Source organism: Stigmatopora nigra, chromosome 18, assembly GCF_051989575.1.
Source record: "Stigmatopora nigra isolate UIUO_SnigA chromosome 18, RoL_Snig_1.1, whole genome shotgun sequence".
NCBI classification, from domain to species: domain Eukaryota; kingdom Metazoa; phylum Chordata; class Actinopteri; order Syngnathiformes; family Syngnathidae; genus Stigmatopora; species Stigmatopora nigra.
The window spans coordinates 3315777-3334049 of NC_135525.1; the positions used below are offsets into that span (position 1 = coordinate 3315777).

The following is an 18273-nucleotide window of genomic DNA, read 5'->3' on the forward strand; positions in this document are numbered from 1 at the left end:
CATTCTTATATTTGACCGGGAGTGCCGTAAGGTGAAGCTGTCTGACTTCGGAATGACCCGTCGCGCAGGATCACCTGTGAAACGGGTGAGTAGTGGCGAGATCTGGTCAGGATTGATGCACCTTTACATGAAATCAGAAATATATCTTTATTAATACTTCAAAAACTAAAATATGAAATCCTTATTTAGCTGCAGCAATGTAGGAAAATATCATTCAACATACACACAAGAATCTCAAATTGATCCTGTATAATGTTGCAATTTGCCACTATCACACTAGATGGCGTTAGTCACTCAAAAGGGCATTATGTAAGACTGGTGGCCTAAAATGGACTGAACCATTATTAGCGTCAATATCATAAGGAAGTTAGTCATTCACCCAGTAATGGTTGTTTTCTGACTGCAAAACAGAAAATAACTAACAAATAGTAAATGTTAATTTGCGACATCTACGGGTGAAAGAGTATAGCAATTTTGTGCGCATATAAGCCGTACCCCTTGATACAAAGTGGACTGAACCATTATTAGCGTCAATATCATAAGGAAGTTAGTCATTCATCCAGTAATGGTTGTTTTCTGATTGCAAAACAGAAAATAACTACCAAATAGTAAATGTTCATTTGCGGCATCTAAGGGTGAAAAAGAGTATAGAAATCTTGTGCGCATATAAGCCGTACTCTTGATACAGTCATTGTTTTTTAAAGTTTTTATTTGAATCATCACTTAAATCTTTTTGTTTTATACAGTGTTCCCTCGGTTAGCGCGGTTAATGGGGACTGGGACCACCCGCAATAAGTGAATTTTCGCGAAGTAGGGATTCCCCATTCAAAAATGCTTAATTTGAATTTAATTCCAAAAAAAATTCTTTATTTTTAATTTTTTTTTTCATTTTTTTTTTATCCTCTGTATACAGTACACTATATAGAATACGGGTATAGAGAGTGAAATTCATGTTATAACAAAAAAACTGTAAAATATGTTGTTTCAATGTAATATTTGTATTTTTCCCCCCCAAAAAATCCGCGAAGCTCTGAGTCCGCGGTACTTGAACCGCGGAGTAGCGAGGGAACACTGTATTTTTCCATTTTTGATGATGGACTTTTTGTGTTTACCTCTCCTTGTATCGCCACAGGTCAGCGGTACTATTCCATACACGGCCCCTGAGCTGTGTGATGTGTCCCGCCATGAGGGTTTCTGTGTGGACTACAGTACCGACGTATGGGCCTTTGGGGTTCTCCTCTTCTGCATGCTGACCGGCAACTTCCCATGGGAGAAAGCCCTGGCTTCTGACTCCTTCTACCAAGAGTTCATCCGTTGGCAGAGGAGGAGGACGAACACGGTACCTTCCCAGTGGAGACGCTTCACCGAGCAAGCCCTGCGTATGTTTCGCCGTTTGCTTTCGGTAGAGCAGGAGCGCCGCTGCTCCGTCAAAGAGGTTTTTGGGTACTTCAGCCACTCGTGGATGCTGGACAGTGACAACAACAACAACAACGGCAATGGCGAAAGAGCCGGCGGAGGAGGGAACGGGCGAGGGGAAGCCACCGACAATATGTCCTCATCATCATCTGGGGAGGAAGATGAGGAACTTTTAGTGGAGCGGATGAAACAACAGACTCTGTCGCCGGTGGCCGCCGAGCGGGGGAACGGCGGTGCGGCCAAGGGCGCCATGATGGAACTGGGCGGGGGACACCATTTCGTATCCGTGTCCACCAACAGCTCAGTGTCTTCCACCAATAGCTACGAGAGGATGCCGCGGGAGAATAGCTCGCCGGGAGGCCGCATGCTCGTCACCACGCCCATCGAGATCTGCGTTTGAGTAGCCCCTTGACATTTTCTACGTTTAACTCGTCTCACCAGTGTGCTCTTCTTTCACCACTTCATCCACCGCGTTCAGTCAAGGTGCATGTACGGAGAGAACGTGACGCTTAACAACGATGTTGTTGTGGAAGGGGCGTGGCCGGAAAGACCCTGTCAGATGAGCTTGACAAAATGGGAAAGGTCAAAACATCGTTTCTAGAGCAATATTCCCAAGACAGCAAAAAATAAAGATAAAAGTCAAGATGCTGGGATGTGATAGGAAGCTTGAACTGGTGCCACAAAAAAATAATAATTAAAAATGTGTTCCACTTTACTAGACTCACGAAAGAAAAGAAACTTTATGAGGAAGTGCTTTTAAAATCATCATGTTTCGTTAACTGGGCTCTTCTTTTGGATTGCATCGGGGGGGTTCTTTCAAGTTAGTCGAAATGCAAATGACAGTTTCTGGGATTTTAACATATCGACTTCACACTTTTTTCTACTCTCCTGCGTTATGTCAATTTTTCGTTTTTGTTTATTTTATCACATTAAAAAATGCCAATTTGCATGTTGAGCTCAGCAACTCTATGAGAAAAGAAAAAAATGTCATGGAATCTTTTAACGTAGCACAATTTTCCCATTACATTTAAGAGGGATGACTCATGACTTCAAGTTGTTTTAGGGGTAGAATAATACAAAAAAAATGTTACGTATTAGTTTCTATTTAGCCGATTTTAGTGTAGTATTTGTATTAATGTCTTGTCTTGATATCACCACTTTCAGGAAATGAAACGTCCCAAAAAATAAAATATAATAAAAAAAAATAGCATGATGCTAACAAGGGAAATTAATTCATGATCTAAATGATCACTTTTAAAGAAACAATGAAATGAAAGTTGTTTTTAAACAAGCTAAGTTAAAAAGGTCCCATATTTTGTGCGAACCTTTTTCAGTCTTTACCTACCCATTAAAATGCTGCATGAAACTTTGTGCTAAATACTAAAGCTAGTAGTAGAACAAGCGTATGGACATCAATCGACACAGTTGTGCATTTTACAACTGCTTAGATTGTGTTCTTTGTCCCGGCTGCTCCCAGATCATCCAGTATGCAAAAATGTCCGTCTTGTGACAATCTCTGACCTCATCGGCCATGGAACAAAAGACAATGATGGAATGTGGACGGTGTGGACGCGTCATTTTCCCCCATTTTACAGCTGCTATGTTGTTTGCTACTTTAAACTCACTCACATGACCGCATGAAGAAGAGCATTACCTCATCAACCTGGTCATTATGATAAAGCAACATTCACTAACTGGTTACTGAAGATAACCTTACATTTGATTAGAAAATACAGTGTTCCCTCACTACTTCGCGCTTCAGCTATCGCGGACTCAGAGCTTCGCGGATTTTCTTCAGGAATAAAATAAATAAAAAATAAAGAGAAGAAGAGAAAAAGATATTAAGTTAAAATTATAAATTACATCATTTTACAAGAGGTGGAAAGAAAATATTCAATAAGAATTAATAATTGCATCAAAAAAAAAGGCCAAAGAAATAGTCAATAACATGATGAGAGTTCAGGAATCGCATTGATGACGTCATGGCCCAGAAAAAAAATATTCAACAACTCCCAATAACGATGTTTCTTACGTACAAAAAAACTGCAGAAGATCCTCCATCCGGACTACTATGATGTTTTTGCTTGGTGGTGCTTTTGTGCACGTGTTATACGTTTCTATAAGCGTTTTTGATGGCGCCCGCCTACTTCGCGGAAACGCAGCTATTGCGGGGGGTCCCGGTCCCCATTAACCGCGATAAGCGAGGGAACACTGTACAAACCTTTGTCCAGATTTTACCATTATTTTATAGGGGTTTTTCTGATTTCCTTTATTATTATGTTAGTTCCAAATTCTGCTTTAAAACAAACAAAAATTATCCACATTATTGATGCCTGAAATTACATTTAACAAACAAACATACATACATTAATGCATATACATATATACACAGAGAAAAATTTAATTAAGAAATTAAGTAACAAGGAGAAATGATCAACAAATTCCTACTTTTTCATTTACATGAATAGATTTGTGATTAAAAAAAACAAAAAACGAATGTACCATAAGTTATTGGTTTAGCTGTATTATGCAATTTATTTACCATATTTTTTTGCATACAAGCCATATTTGTAACAAAAAAAAACAGATGACTGAATCAAGGATCCGGCTTATATGCGCACAAGACTTACAGTGTTGCTATACTCTTTTCCACCAGATGTCGGCAAATTAACATTTACTATTTGTTGGTTATTTTCTGTTTTGCAGTAAGAAAACAACCGTTACTGGATGAATGACTAACTTCCTTATGATATTGACACTAATAATGTGCTTTTGATTCATACAGTATCTAGAAAATACCACATGCGAGATTTTCAGACAAAATCAAAAGTAACACATTTGTACTCCCTATTAAAACCATGAATGTGGAGGTTAAAATTGTGAATCTGGGGGCGGCTTTTACACGTAAAAGTGTAAAATTCAACGATTTTAAGGGTGCATCTTATACGCTTCTTATCCTCACGTGGTTCGAGAGAGTGATGGAGCCTAATCCAGCAAAGTAGGTGCAATAGACAAGATACAACTTGAATTAGTCACCAGCCAACCTCAGATATGGAATATAATTTTCTGTAATTAGTGTTTTTTCTGTGCTTATACATTTCTCCAATGCGTAATGTATGTTTTTAAACTGACTGCTATTGACAGAGGGTAGCGAATGAACGATTATTTATTCTCTGCTACTTTCCCACTTCAAATAAATTGGACGTGTACAAGAGACAAAATTTCATTTTACAACAGATGGACAATTTGGTGCCATGTTGAGCATTGTCACTGGTGCTGGAAGAGTTAAAAATAACTGAAGGCACCATTGGTTTATAAATATATTCAGATTTTACATCGCATGATTACATGCGACAGTATAGAGTATCTCATTTGTGTGGTAGTTTTATTTCATTAATTTTCCTGTTTGGACGATGCACACCGGCTCCTGTTTTGATCATTCCCATTACGAGTAGTAGCTGAGCTTTAATGTCTATGTGTCCAGTGGCATATTTTCCAGCATTATCGTTTTGTGAAGTTTTGTGAGTAGATGATCGCAAGCACTCCACTTTGGTTCTGTCTCTTACAATACAACTGTCTTCCTGGTAAAGCAAATTTAGTCAAAAAAATAAAATTGAGATTTCTCCTTGAAGCAGTTTAATTTCTGTCTTTATTTTTCTTAGTTTATTTTCATTTTTTAAATACTTTTTTTCATCAAAGAACTTTTTTTTGCTAGAGTACAGAATGCTAAACATGTCTCAGAAGCACTCATAAGCTGCGTGATTGGTTCCTGGCGGGAAATTGACCAATGAGCATCCTTCGCAGCCTACCAATGATCGTCCAACGAGACCACCAATAAGAGTGGCTTCATCTTGTGAGCTGATTAGCTCTAAACCCTGGCCGGAGATTTGGTCCCCGGTCTTTTGGCCGCCGGACGTTTAGTCGCCCGGTCTTTTGGTCGCTGGACGTTTGGTCCCCGGTCTTTTGGCCGCTAGTTAAATGGTGAGTTTACTGTTGAAAACAGCTCTCAAAAATGTATTCATGAGTTTAATATCTAAGTACTGTTTAATATCTAAGTACTGTTTAATATCTAAGTAATGTTTAATATCTAAGTACTGTTTGTTATCTAAGTACGGTTTAATATCTAAGTACTGTTTAATATCTAAGTACTGTTTAATATCTAAGTACTGTTTAATATCTAAGTACTGTTTAATGTCTAAGTACTGTTTAATATCTAAGTACTGTTTAATATATTTTTGAGAGCTCTTTTAAATAGTATATGGCACCATTTGACTGGCGACCAGTAGACCGATTTTGACGGACAAAATATAATTACCATCAGTCTGTGATTCATATAATTTATGGGCCAGCAGAGGACCTTGCAAGCCCTGACAGCCCACCACAGATCAGAATACCTACAATATACACAACTTTTACACATCCTTAATTGTATCCCTTATAGATTTACAATGATTTCAAAGAATGGAATAATCATTTTGGGTAATTTATTCATATAACAAATAAAAACATGCTAATATTTTGACAATTTATTCTTTTAAAAATACACCCATTTGGTCCAATGATATTCATTAGTGCCCTCTACTGCCAAAGTATTGCATTTTTATGATTATTAAAGCAAATTGTATTTTATTCTTTTAAATGGAACACAAAAATAATTGACCATAGTTAAAATATTTCCCTAAAATTTTGTGTATATTTTAGATGTCTATGAACAGAAAGCTCAACTTTCAACACAATACATAAAAATCAGTTTAATGTTCAACAATTAATTTTATTTTGGAACACTTACACAGCCTCCAACGCTTCATGAGGCAAGCAGGATGGTGGTAAAAAAAAAAAAAAAGAAGAGGTAACACAACTCTAGTCCATTGTTTACCAAACAAAAACATGAATAAAAAAAGATGGAATGTCTGCTTCAAAAAATATAAAAAGCAAATTTCATTTCTGTCAGTTAAGCCCATAACCAATAAATAAATTCAGCCCTGAGATAAACACACACAACATAGAGATTTTAAAATAATCACACAAGTTGAAAGACAGAAAGTATACAGAACAGGGGGTAGGATGGCACAGATGAAAGATTTTTTGTTTTGTTTCTTGGTTAATTGCGTCAAACATTGAACGGATCAAACATTTTCTCTCGCACAATAGAACTAATTTGTCCCTATGCTGCCTAAGCGGGGACCTCTTGTACATAATGTAAGGCTTAGTGGCACACCACACCCAGTATGGGAGGGAAAAAAATCAATAAATAAAACTATGAGTGGATAATAGCAGCAGTGTTAGCCTTTTAAAATTGTATTAACGTAAACTGATATTTCAGCCATACATAAGAAGTAATGAGTTTTAAAACCAAACATTTAATGTGTAATTGTTGTGGAAATCACAATTCATATCAAAACATTACAAGATGTGTTGTCACACAAAGTGCTTTGAGTCAAATTAAGGAGAAAAAAAACTGGGACACAAATCTGGATTTACACTGCTGGTCCAAGTTGCCAATTGGGTTTCTAACTGAGAAATAACCACAAAGAAAAACTCATTGATAGAAAACATATCTGCATGCACAGGCGTCTAAATCCTACATTCAGAAGCTTTAATAACACACAAGTAGACAATAATGAAATAATATTTATTATAAATATTAAACATTATTTGCTATTTAGCTGGCCAGGGTTGCCATTAATTTAAACTGAAGGCAACCATATTTGTAGTCATTGTGGGCAATTTTGGGGGACTTGAACCATGCAGCCTAAATCCAGCCTAAAAGCTGCTGTTTCAGTTGAAAGATGAAAAATAAGAGGGCATGGTCAACTAATACTGCCATCCTAGAAAAAGTGCTTCCTGTAAACACCCCCCCCCCACACACACACACACATACATACATACACACACACACACACCTAAATACATGCAGAGAATACATTCAAACACCCTGTGATGATTTCCCCCTAAAAAGGCGTTATTTTGGACAAAAAAATGCATATATCTCTTATCACAAAGGGTACCTTAAGTGGCTACAGCTTTTTTAGTTAAATGATGAACTGGTTTCATCAATAACTTAAAAAACACTTGTTAGACAAAGGAAGCACAAATAAATACAACCAAATATAATCACATATTGCAAATTGCTTTCGTCAATTGAAAAATTTTGATTGTTGTTGGCAAAAGAAACCCATATAAATAAATACTTTTTACAAATTTAGAGTTTTTTTCTTCTTCTTAAGGTTCATGGGTGAGAGTTGTCCATAACAACAGTGGCAGTTCACAGTCGATAGAATGAACCAGCCTACGTGTGTTTTGGCAGGGCAATGTCTGCAAGACAAAAAAGGGGGACAAATGGAAAAATGTGACTAACAAGTTGAGCCAAGAAACAATGTTAATTGAGCCGAATTTAAGCACAACTATGATGAAAGAAAGCATTTGCCCAATTATCAGGAGTTTTCTGACCGGTAGACCTAAATACAAGGAGTGTTTGCTTGAACAAACAATTTTCAGTGTGAATATTCCATCCTAAAACCTAAACTAGTCTCCAGAACAAAGTATGATTGAAATACGACTCCTTCACCATTACCTAAGAAAATCATTAAAAAGTTCATATAAACATACAGTGAGAGACAAATTAGTGTTCCCCCGCTACTTCGCAGTTCAGCTACCGCAGACTTTTAAAAAAATACAAATATTACATTGAAACAACATATTTTACGTTTTTTGTTTGTTATAACATGAATTTCACTCTCTCTACCCGTATTATATATGGTGTACTGTATACAGGGGGCTAAAATAATAATAATAATAATAATAATAATAATAAAAATATATATATTTTGGAATTAAATTCAAATTAAGCATTTTTGAAGGGGAATACCCACTTCGCTGAAATGCACTTATCCCGGGTGGTCCCGGTCCCCATTAACCGCGATAAGCGAGGGAATACTGTACATAAAAAAACATACGCCATACGCTACATCCTCTCAAGTTGTTATATAGCGAAATGATTAAAAAATGTATAAAATATGGGAACAAATGTATAATATGGGAAAAATGTATTTGATATGGAAAAAATGTATAAGTTGACAGGTATGGTGGGGACTGCTGCTATAAAAGATTAAAATCGAGAACAGTTTTTCCTTGTTGAAATACTATTTTAAAAAAGCCTTTCTCATTACATCATTTCCCATTATTACAAATCCAATTCTATTTAAATTATGACACACTTTGTTCTTGAGAGTTACATTGTATTGTTAATTCTAAATAGTCAGATCTCTCCTTGCTAGAAAAATGGTACAGACAATTCTGCATTTATACCAAATTTGATATGAATCAGTTCAAATAAGATGCATATGGTTGGTTTACCCAAATAGTGGGAAAATGTATATTTATTTAAAAAAAAGAGTATTTAAGAAGGGTGCATAGACTTTTTCACGTGATTGGTGATGTGGCCATGTGCTACATACACTAAGTGCAATGTATAAATTGCTTAATCCGGATGTCACCACTGCATGTCACTGATGAGTAGGTCTATGTTACAATGCCTAATTCTTGAAATATTTTGATGATAGCATATCAATTGAGTGTTACTATCATATCTACAATAACATTCAAGTGCCTATAAATAACTAAGGAAAATGTCTCTATGATTGACAACATGGCGGTGTTAAATTATTTGTCCAAGTTTCACTGAAACCACAAAACCATTTGTATTGTACATACCAGGAGGGCCTTTTTTTACTGGGCTCATTCTGTATCCCTACTGGGAGTTTGAATGTCTTGTCCTATGATAGGATAGAAAGTTAAGCATGAAACAAGAGCGAATCTGACAACAGGATACAAAAAGAATGGCAGATTTAAACCACCCAGCTTGTTTTCAAGGTCATTATTTGCGCTCACCTTGTGCTTTTTGCACTTCATGGAGAAGTTTTCTTCGATGAGGACACAATCTACAAAGATAAGAAGAGACTGTGAGCCTGCCCACGTATAGTGCTGACAGTTGACAAAGCAAACAAAGAACCCGAAGTGGGTGTAAACAAAGACATCACAGTACATTAGGGGCAGGGGTGCCCACACCTTTTGTGTGTTTGAATAGGATAAATGGGTGCCGACATTGGTTACGCCACACAATGTTTATCACATTCCATTTTATGTAAACTGTTTAACTAAACTACACATGAAAAGAATGACATCTATTTTGCATTACAATAAAAAAACAATTCCACTGATTCTAAAAAAACTGTTAGCTTAATGCTAACACACAATAAAAGACACAATTTAAATGGAATGAATAATCACACAAACCACCTAATAAACATTCCTTCATTTTCCGAACCGCTTATCCTCACGAAGATTGCAGGGGGTGCTGGAGCCTATCACAGCTAATTATGGGCACCAAAAAGGGGACAGGTCGCCAGCCAATTCAACCAGCCTACTGTACATGTTTTTGGGATGTGCTTGAACACCGGAGTACTCGGAGAAAACCCACACAAGCCCCCACCTGGGATCAAACCCTCCACGCCAGAACTGTGGGGCCGAGGGTACCCGGACGTTTGGTCGACAGACGTTTGGTCGACAGACGTTTGGTCGACAGACGTTTGGTCGACAGACGTTTGGTCGACAGACGTTTGGTCGACAGACGTTTGGTCGACAGACGTTTGGTCGACAGACGTTTGGTCGACAGACGTTTGGTCGACAGACGTTTGGTCGACAGACGTTTGGTCGACAGACGTTTGGTCGACAGACGTTTGGTCGACAGACGTTTGGTCGACAGACGTTTGGTCGACAGACGTTTGGTCGACAGACGTTTGGTCGACAGACGTTTGGTCGACAGACGTTTGGTCGACAGACGTTTGGTCGACAGACGTTTGGTCGACAGACGTTTGGTCGACAGACGTTTGGTCGACAGACGTTTGGTCGACAGACGTTTGGTCGACAGACGTTTGGTCGACAGACCTTTGGTCGACAGACCTTTGGTCGACAGACGTTTGGTCGACAGACGTTTGGTCGACAGACGTTTGGTCGACAGACGTTTGGTCGACAGACGTTTGGTCGACAGACGTTTGGTCGACAGACGTTTGGTCGACAGACCTTTGGTCGACAGACGTTTGGTCGACAGACGTTTGGTCGACAGACGTTTGGTCGACAGACGTTTGGTCGACAGACGTTTGGTCGACAGACGTTTGGTCGACAGACGTTTGGTCGACAGACGTTTGGTCGACAGACGTTTGGTCGACAGACCTTTGGTCGACAGACGTTTGGTCGACAGACGTTTGGTCGACAGACGTTTGGTCGACAGACGTTTGGTCGACAGACGTTTGGTCGACAGACCTTTGGTCGACAGACGTTTGGTCGACAGACCTTTGGTCGACAGACCTTTGGTCGACAGACGTTTGGTCGACAGACGTTTGGTCGACAGACGTTTGGTCGACAGACGTTTGGTCGACAGACGTTTGGGACATGCTGAGGAGGGTTTGGGAGTGTTTCTAATATTGGCTTAAAGGGCTTTTCTGACCGAAGTTATACTATTTTTCTTGGCCAAATTTACTACCTGTAATCACGTGAAACATAATAGCACACTTTAATCTGTCTGGATGGCATCAAAAGTGTTCCTCCCTCACTGCGCTACAAATACGTACGGACTAGAATGCAACGTCATTGGGGTGTTTACACGGTAATGGGGCCATACTTCATTACCATTCCAATGATGAGTCTAGCCATCCGTCCCATTTGAATTTTTTGTCCAGTATTGACTTTCTACAATTGTATAACATTTGGCTGTGTGAGGCCAAACGGGAGCACAGAGACAAGAGAGTAGATCGGTTAAAAAAGGAGAGAGGGGTCTGGTATTTAGATGATTTGCTGATAACACTGGGAGGAATGTATTTTCAAAGCCCTTTGTCCAGAGGACGTGACCGTCAAATTGAGCTTGGCATGCAGTTTTGTAGCTATGTTGGCGAGAACCTTTAAAAATGTGGCGGCTATACTGCTTCTGTTGCAACTACTGCAAAAATAACCTAAACAAATCGACCCAAACTGCAGAAAAAAAAAACGTAATGTAGGCAACAAGCTGCAATCTGATATAAACATCAGTACTATGGCTGCGTAGTACTATACACTCATCATCATCATCATGTATACTGCATTGTGGAGAGGTGACTTATGCCCCCTCCACACTCGGCTCTTGCTAATGCCAATGACATCATAAATAGACTTTAATAATTGAATAAGGAGGAAAGTAATTTATTTACTTATTCAAGGAAGTTTGAAGTCTCAAATTTGAAATAAAAAAAGATGTGATAGTTATAATGGTAATTATCGAAAAGGAACTAATTTAAAAAATATATATATCAGCCTCGTTAAAAGCCCTTAAATCTCGTGTGGTCAAATTGAACATATATTAAATAAAAAAGGTTATGTTCAATGTGTAGAAACTAGTTTTGTCATGTTTTTTTTATTTGGGAATATTGCTAAATGCTTTTATTTTTTATTTTCATGAAATTTTTTGAATACGCTGTATATTACAGTGAGACCTTACCCGCCTCCAGTGCACACCTGTAGTGATATTTGCTGGGACAACCTTTGAAGAAGCAGCCTAGTGTCGCACCTGGGACAGAGCATCCCGAGCATATCTGCACATAAACAAAAAAAAAGGTTTTCACTAATGCATTCACTTACAGATTTCTTTTGCAATGTATTTTACCATGATAAGCAAAGCCTTTGACCATAAGCCATTTAGCGGGTTTAGGAGGGAGACTACAATAAATAATGACTTTGGAGCTGAGTTGCTTGGTAGAGTTTCGATACCATTAGTCATTACCATCCTCCTACCCATTAGTACACTGTCCTAAAATGGTATGTTATACATAACTTCTCAATCTTGTCACAAAAGGTATAATGTGTGTTTGTCTGGCCGGTATAGAGGATAATTGGTCACTTAATGAATTTGCCTAAGTGTTGGTGCAGGCTGCTAAATTTTCTTTCTACCTAAGCTTATCCTCACCAGGATCGTGGGGGCGCTGGAGCCTATCCCAGAGAACTATGGGCAGTAGGTAGGGGCCCCCTGGATTGGTTGTCAGCCAATCGCAGGCACAAGGAGACAAACACCATTATACAGGTAGGTTGGAACCCACTGGGGATCAAACCTTCGATCTCTGAATTGTGAAGCAGATGTTATTTTCAGCAGTAACACACAAATAAAATATTTCAAATGATGCAATGTTAGGTTATTTTTCTATATTATGTCTGTCTCGAGGTACGGATGTCTGTGGTACGGGCATGTGCGGGTTCAATTCCCACTGAATGAATCAATGTATGTCTCATAGTCGACATGCACCTAAAATGTAAATGTAAGACCCCTTCATAATTTCAAAGTAGAACTTACAAAAAAGTTCAAAGTTCATTCTTATTTTCCTTATGGAATAGTGTTAAAAGAAGATATTAGTCTCACATGCAAACAAATTGCACGAGACTTTTTTTAAAAAGTGCACGGATGCGATGCTAAGATCTGTCAACCTACAGTACAGTATCTTTCTGCAGCAGTTAGAAAAATTAATTGGCAAAAGTTTCACCATGAGTATTAAAAAACAGATGGATATTTGATTAATTTTCTTTCAAATTCTACTCCAGAAAGGAAGCATCAAAAGCGACGACTCCTTGGCATCATGGCCTCTGCAATGAATGGCAAGATGGAAAGGACAGACTGTTCTATTTAATGCAGAGTAGTTTTAAATTTATAATTTGAAGTTGTTCAGATGTGTTTAAGTGCATGTGTTCTTGTGATTTGTCTGTTGCTAACGTTAGCTTCTTGGTTCCACCTTGGCACCTGCATGAATAGGAAATGTTTTTGCACGTTTGTTATTCATTTTAATTAATAAATACATTTCTTATAACTGTCTCTCATTTTGTGTTTCTCACATCTGTTTATTTTTCCAAGGTTTAGTTTGGCAGTTCTTTTGATGACCAGGAAATTAACTAGAGCAGGGGTGGCCAACCCGCGGCTCGCGAGCCGCATGTGGCTCTTTGCCCGGTTTCATGCGGCTCTTACGTCCATATCAAAGTTTGTATTTGTGTTTTATTTTTATTTGCGTGTGCGCTTCGCTTGAGTTCGTCCAATGCGCATGTGCTTGGGATGGAAATACCTCAAAGTTTCCCAGTAGGAGCAAGGTCATTTGAGTAAACGTTTTTAACAGAGTGGGAGAGCTCCCGTGAACCAGAAGCAACAATGAACAGCGTCGCGCACACAAAAAGTATCCCAAAGATCGAGCGTCGGCTGAAAAAGCCACACCCCCTGCGAGGCAAACCAAGGCGAGAGTGCTCACCCGGGAGCAGCCAATAGGAGAGCGAGGTGTACACCCACGTGGTGGGCGCGCTATAAAAGCCATTCATAATAAATGACAGCTCACAAGGAGCGAATGTTGCGCAAAAATAGGCTCTGATTTTATGACAGAAGTCCCACTAAGTAACATGCATAGTAAAAGAAAAACACTATTGTCAATTATTATATTTTTGTTTGTGGACTTGGTTGAACTGAGAGTTTGTCTGTGTGAGACAGTGCACACAATGTTCATTGTTGATAATGACTGGCCTGTGCTGTTAGTACTGTAGGAGTCAATTTATTTCATTACTATGCTGGTGTGTGACATTTACAATAAATCTGGCTGAGCAAAGGTGTGTGATGTGGCTCTTTGCGGTAACACAGTAAAAAATGTGGCTCTTTGCGGTAACACAGTAAAAAATGTGGCTCTTGGTCTCTGACTGGTTGGCCACCCCTGAACTAGAGCATTTAAATATAACATAATGCTTGACTAAAGAAAAATCCAAGTTACAAAACAAATTCTGGATTGAGTTCTCATTGAGGTACATTTGACATAAAATACCAGGGAAAAGCTTCATTTCAAAAAAATATTATGCAGATATTAATAAAAAGACATCGTCTTAAATAACAAATAAGTGTTACCACTTTACCATCTCCTGAGCCACTTTGACAGATTCCACCAAGCCATAGATTCTGCCCTTCACCAAGAACACACCAGCTGTCCAGATGCCACAGTCCTCGTGGAGCCAGTACTCACAGGGATCAAGAGACAGCACCGGAGGGCTATACCAGTCCTCAACATCGGTTTTCCACATTTCTGAACAAGCACGCTTAGCTGCAGGACTTCCCGTGTTGTCAGTATTTTTGTGGCAGCTTGATGGGTGGCTAATTTGCCAACACTGACTTGCTGGCTTGTGACTGGAGGATGGGGGTACTCTTGCACGTTTTCTCCTCCTGCCCCCAATGCTACAGCAGGAAGAATCACTGTCAGCGTCTTTGTCACTTTTAACAGAAGATGAACACTTTGATTTCTTGGTGCTAGGCTTGTATCCTTCAGAATAGTAGGGACCATGGAGATCCCCCAAGTCCATTGCGTTAGCAGAAAGGCCACATAGGCAACAGACGAAGGAGGCCCGGCGCTGACACTGAGTAGATGCCCGTCCCAGAAGAAGACAAGAACTGCTGGGTAAAGATTCAGATATAAAACTACCACTATTTTCCAGCAGCCCTTGGTGCCCCCTGTTGTGCTGTACCTTGCCTTCTTCTAGGTAATTTACTACAGAACATAGTGATGTATATGACTTTTGCGTATGCATGCGGATAAAAGGGGAGAAATTATCGTACCTAAAGTCCTTTCTTTTCTCTTTGTAATGTATGAACTTCAATTTTATCTCTGGCTCCTTTGGAGCAAAGATAGAAGGAAATGGTTTTGGTTTATGCTTCTTTCGTCGTCTCTTGGGAGTGGGGGACACCTTCGTCCTTACAGCTGGGGATATTGGTTGACCTTTAGCTGAACAGCGGCTTTTCTTTGGAAGCTCTTTACGTGCCGGTGGTAGACATTTTGCTTGTTTTTTTTCCAATCTAGGCTCAGAGTGAGGAAGAGCTGGGTCTTCTTTAGAAGTGTTTGACCGTGACTTTGACCTTGAACTGCATTTTCTCTTTGAAATTACAGGATTATTCTCTGACAGGTCAGAGTTGGAAACTTCCTCCTGCATATTCTTTGTAAACTTAGGGCTTTTGCGATTCGATTTTCTCAATGTATTAACAGAATCAGCGGTAGTACTTTGTGGGTGATCAGTTTTAATGGTACTCGGTTTATCTTTTTTACAGTGGCCTACTACTTTTGGTTTTGCTTTTGCTTTGCTTTGCCTTTGTCGATCAGACAACGTGTCATTTCTCTTTAGATTTGTTGCATAAGAATCCCAAGTTGTAATTTTAGAAACATCTACATTAGTATTGATGCATCCTGATACTTTATAACTGCTTGAATTAAGATTCATAATAAATTCTTCTAAGCGAACACCTCGATTTGAGCGCATAGGCAGTTTCCTTAGCTTTTGAGTTGTTTGGAGTGGGCTTACAATGCTGTTCATTTGAGAGGTGACAGTTTCAGGTCTGTCCTCTGAAATTCTTGGCAAACGTGCATTGTCTGTTAAGTCAACCATAGGCTTTTGCTCTGGGCTTCTTGCGCATAGAGGCTGTCTCTTTGCATCACGTGAATTTAAACTTTTAGCAGCATTGTCAACGCCTGACGTGAGCTCAAAACCCCCTTCTGAGACAGAGTCCTTCCAAGCAACCTGTTGTACTTGAAGAGAGTTGTCTGCACTTGGTGAGCTGGAGGCCAGGGGCAGCATGAATACATCCTCATCATCCACACAGGTAGCAGCAGGAGAGACGGGGTCTTCCAAAGAGATTTTATAGTCCTTGGTCACTGAACACTGCTCTATTGCAGCCACTTTGTTCTTGGAGACCACTGTCTCTTCAGTTTTAGATATTTGTGTCAGCATCTCAGACCTTACCCTCCTCTCATCATTCCTTGCGTGAGTGTCTGTTGACAATTCGGTTCCCACACCTAAACTTGAGCGGCACTCATGTTGCCCATTCTCCAACCCTTCACTGTTTTCCACGCTCCCCGGAACACTATGGTCCTCTCTGGTCGTCGTACTCAAATTCACAGCCCCATTTAATTCACAAAGCTGATGTGGTAGATATGCCTCGTCAATCTCTCGAGCTTTAGATAATGAATGGAAAGACTTAGTAGCGAGGTCCACTGGATTGCAAATAGGTTCCAAGTAATACTGATTCGGTGTATAGGCAGTCTGCCCGATTCTTTTCTCAGCCTCAGAAGAAGGGGCAAGGGGGAATTTGCAGATGGGTTGCAAACCGGTCAGAGGCTGAGATGTTGAGTAAATGTGAGACCTGCTCACATAGGATAGGGTTACTGTGGTGTTGGACAAGGCATTGTCAGGTTGAATTTGATCCGTGGATTGGTGCGAGGCATTCAAGGATGTGGTCTCCAGTAATCCAGAGGTTGAGTGCCAGTCTGGCCTGTGGATCAGGTGCTGGCCGATGCAGGACATGACATTCTGGCTACCTTTCTTGGTCAGGTCAACCACATTTTGGATGGCTGAGGTGGATAGGTCCTGTGGTTGCAGATCATCTTGGCTCCTTGATGGTTGCTCCATATCAACTGCAACAAGCGAGGAAACGTTATATATTTTAAATATAAATATTGTATTCAAATTATTATTTGAAACAAGTTCAATCACTAGACCACACCCTTTCTTAGAAACGTTGAAAAACCTTTATACATTCATGATAAAGATAAACTCTGAGTCGCCACTTGAAAGGAAACTAAACTTTTAAAAGGCATTCGTATCTTTCTCCTTTCTGCATATGAAACGATTAGTCGTAAAATACTACGCTGACACATCGTAAACGGATGTGGGCGAATGTTTATATTAATTCGCAAGAAAAGACGTAATACAGTTAAAAGTATACGTTTCAAATTCAACCTAAACGTCACCAAATAGTGTCTCGGTAACGAGTTGGGTTTAAAAGAGTATGGTCTTGGAAGTGACTGACAACTTAACATCAACATTAACAGGTCAGGTATGCCAACTCGAGGCTAAAGCTTAGCCATAGCAAACGTCAGCTAGCTAGGCCCGGCTAAACTGAACTACACCTCCAGATTCTCACTTTTAGCTTGCTCTGAAAAATTTATAAACGTCGCAGTACATTCAACTATTATGCAAATGAACGCACTAATCAACAACCAGTGTTAATTTCGGCGAGGCGTACTTACAGCAGAGCGCTAATATGTATCTCAAAGTCAACCTTTTAAAGCTGAACCGTTCGACGTGAAGTCACTGTGTTAGTAACTTCTTTATAAGAGGAATGGAAAGAAATGTTAAAGGTTTGGGTCATTTAATGAGAGACCTTGTCAAATTGTTATCCCGAGCAACAACAAAAAAGGGATATAAATGCGTATTAACTGGAAAAATGTTTATTTGGGGGGCATATTCAACCTTAATGACACGAGTTGTTAAGTTCGGAGCTTATTTTCAATGACTTTAGTAACGCGTGTTCGAGTTATGTACGTAATCATGGAAAGGCCTGTGTCTGTCTTGGTGAAACAAAGACGGAACGTAGGTAATAGCTCAAGCTTACCCGGGCGGGAGGTATCCTCGCGTTTTAAAAGTCCTGCTGAAAAAAACTTTGACCCATCATTTCCGTCAAGGGGCCATGTATTTTAACTAAACCACATTGGTAAATCTAACAATTCCAAAAACTCAAATAAAAAAATAAAAATAAAAAAATAAATAGAATCACATTGACTTTCCAAGAACGCTGATGTGCGTAATCAAGTTACGTGGACATTGTTAATTTCCCACTGCCCCCTCCACAATAAAACACGACGTAACTCGTTTTTATAATTTTTCAAGTTAGGCAAGATCTAGGTATTACTTATATGCATTTTATGCAGTTATCGTAGTGCACATTATAACTGAAAAAAAAACATTCTATGTAAAACAGTCGTTTCAATTTGC

General features: G+C 39.3%; 2 protein-coding genes across 3 annotated transcripts in view; one reads left to right on the top strand and one right to left on the bottom strand.

The window, feature by feature from the left end:
• Window positions 1-5047, top strand: part of bsk146 (brain specific kinase 146) — a 10876-nt gene extending 5829 nt beyond the window's left edge. Inside the window, exons 4-5 of the mRNA XM_077739355.1 lie at window positions 1-85; window positions 1133-5047. The exon at window positions 1-85 is cut by the window's left edge and continues 107 nt beyond it. Coding sequence (XP_077595481.1) covers window positions 1-85; window positions 1133-1816 — 769 coding nt within the window. The 3' untranslated portion in view covers window positions 1817-5047. The remainder of the gene's footprint in view (window positions 86-1132) is intronic.
• Window positions 5048-6166: 1119 nt separating this feature from the next.
• LOC144211920 (uncharacterized) lies at window positions 6167-18109 on the bottom strand. 2 transcript variants are annotated; one of them, XM_077739492.1, is made up of 6 exons: window positions 17894-18109; window positions 14374-16913; window positions 11945-12038; window positions 9307-9356; window positions 9130-9191; window positions 6167-7731 (listed from the first exon to the last, which is right to left on the bottom strand). In XM_077739492.1, coding segments are annotated over exons 2-6 (2742 nt in total). In that variant the 5' UTR covers window positions 16909-16913; window positions 17894-18109; the 3' UTR covers window positions 6167-7730. The 2 variants fall into 2 exon arrangements, with proteins under 2 accessions (XP_077595618.1, XP_077595619.1); XM_077739493.1 differs by lacking the exon at window positions 17894-18109 and adding an exon at window positions 17529-17828.
• Window positions 18110-18273: the final 164 nt, after the last annotated feature.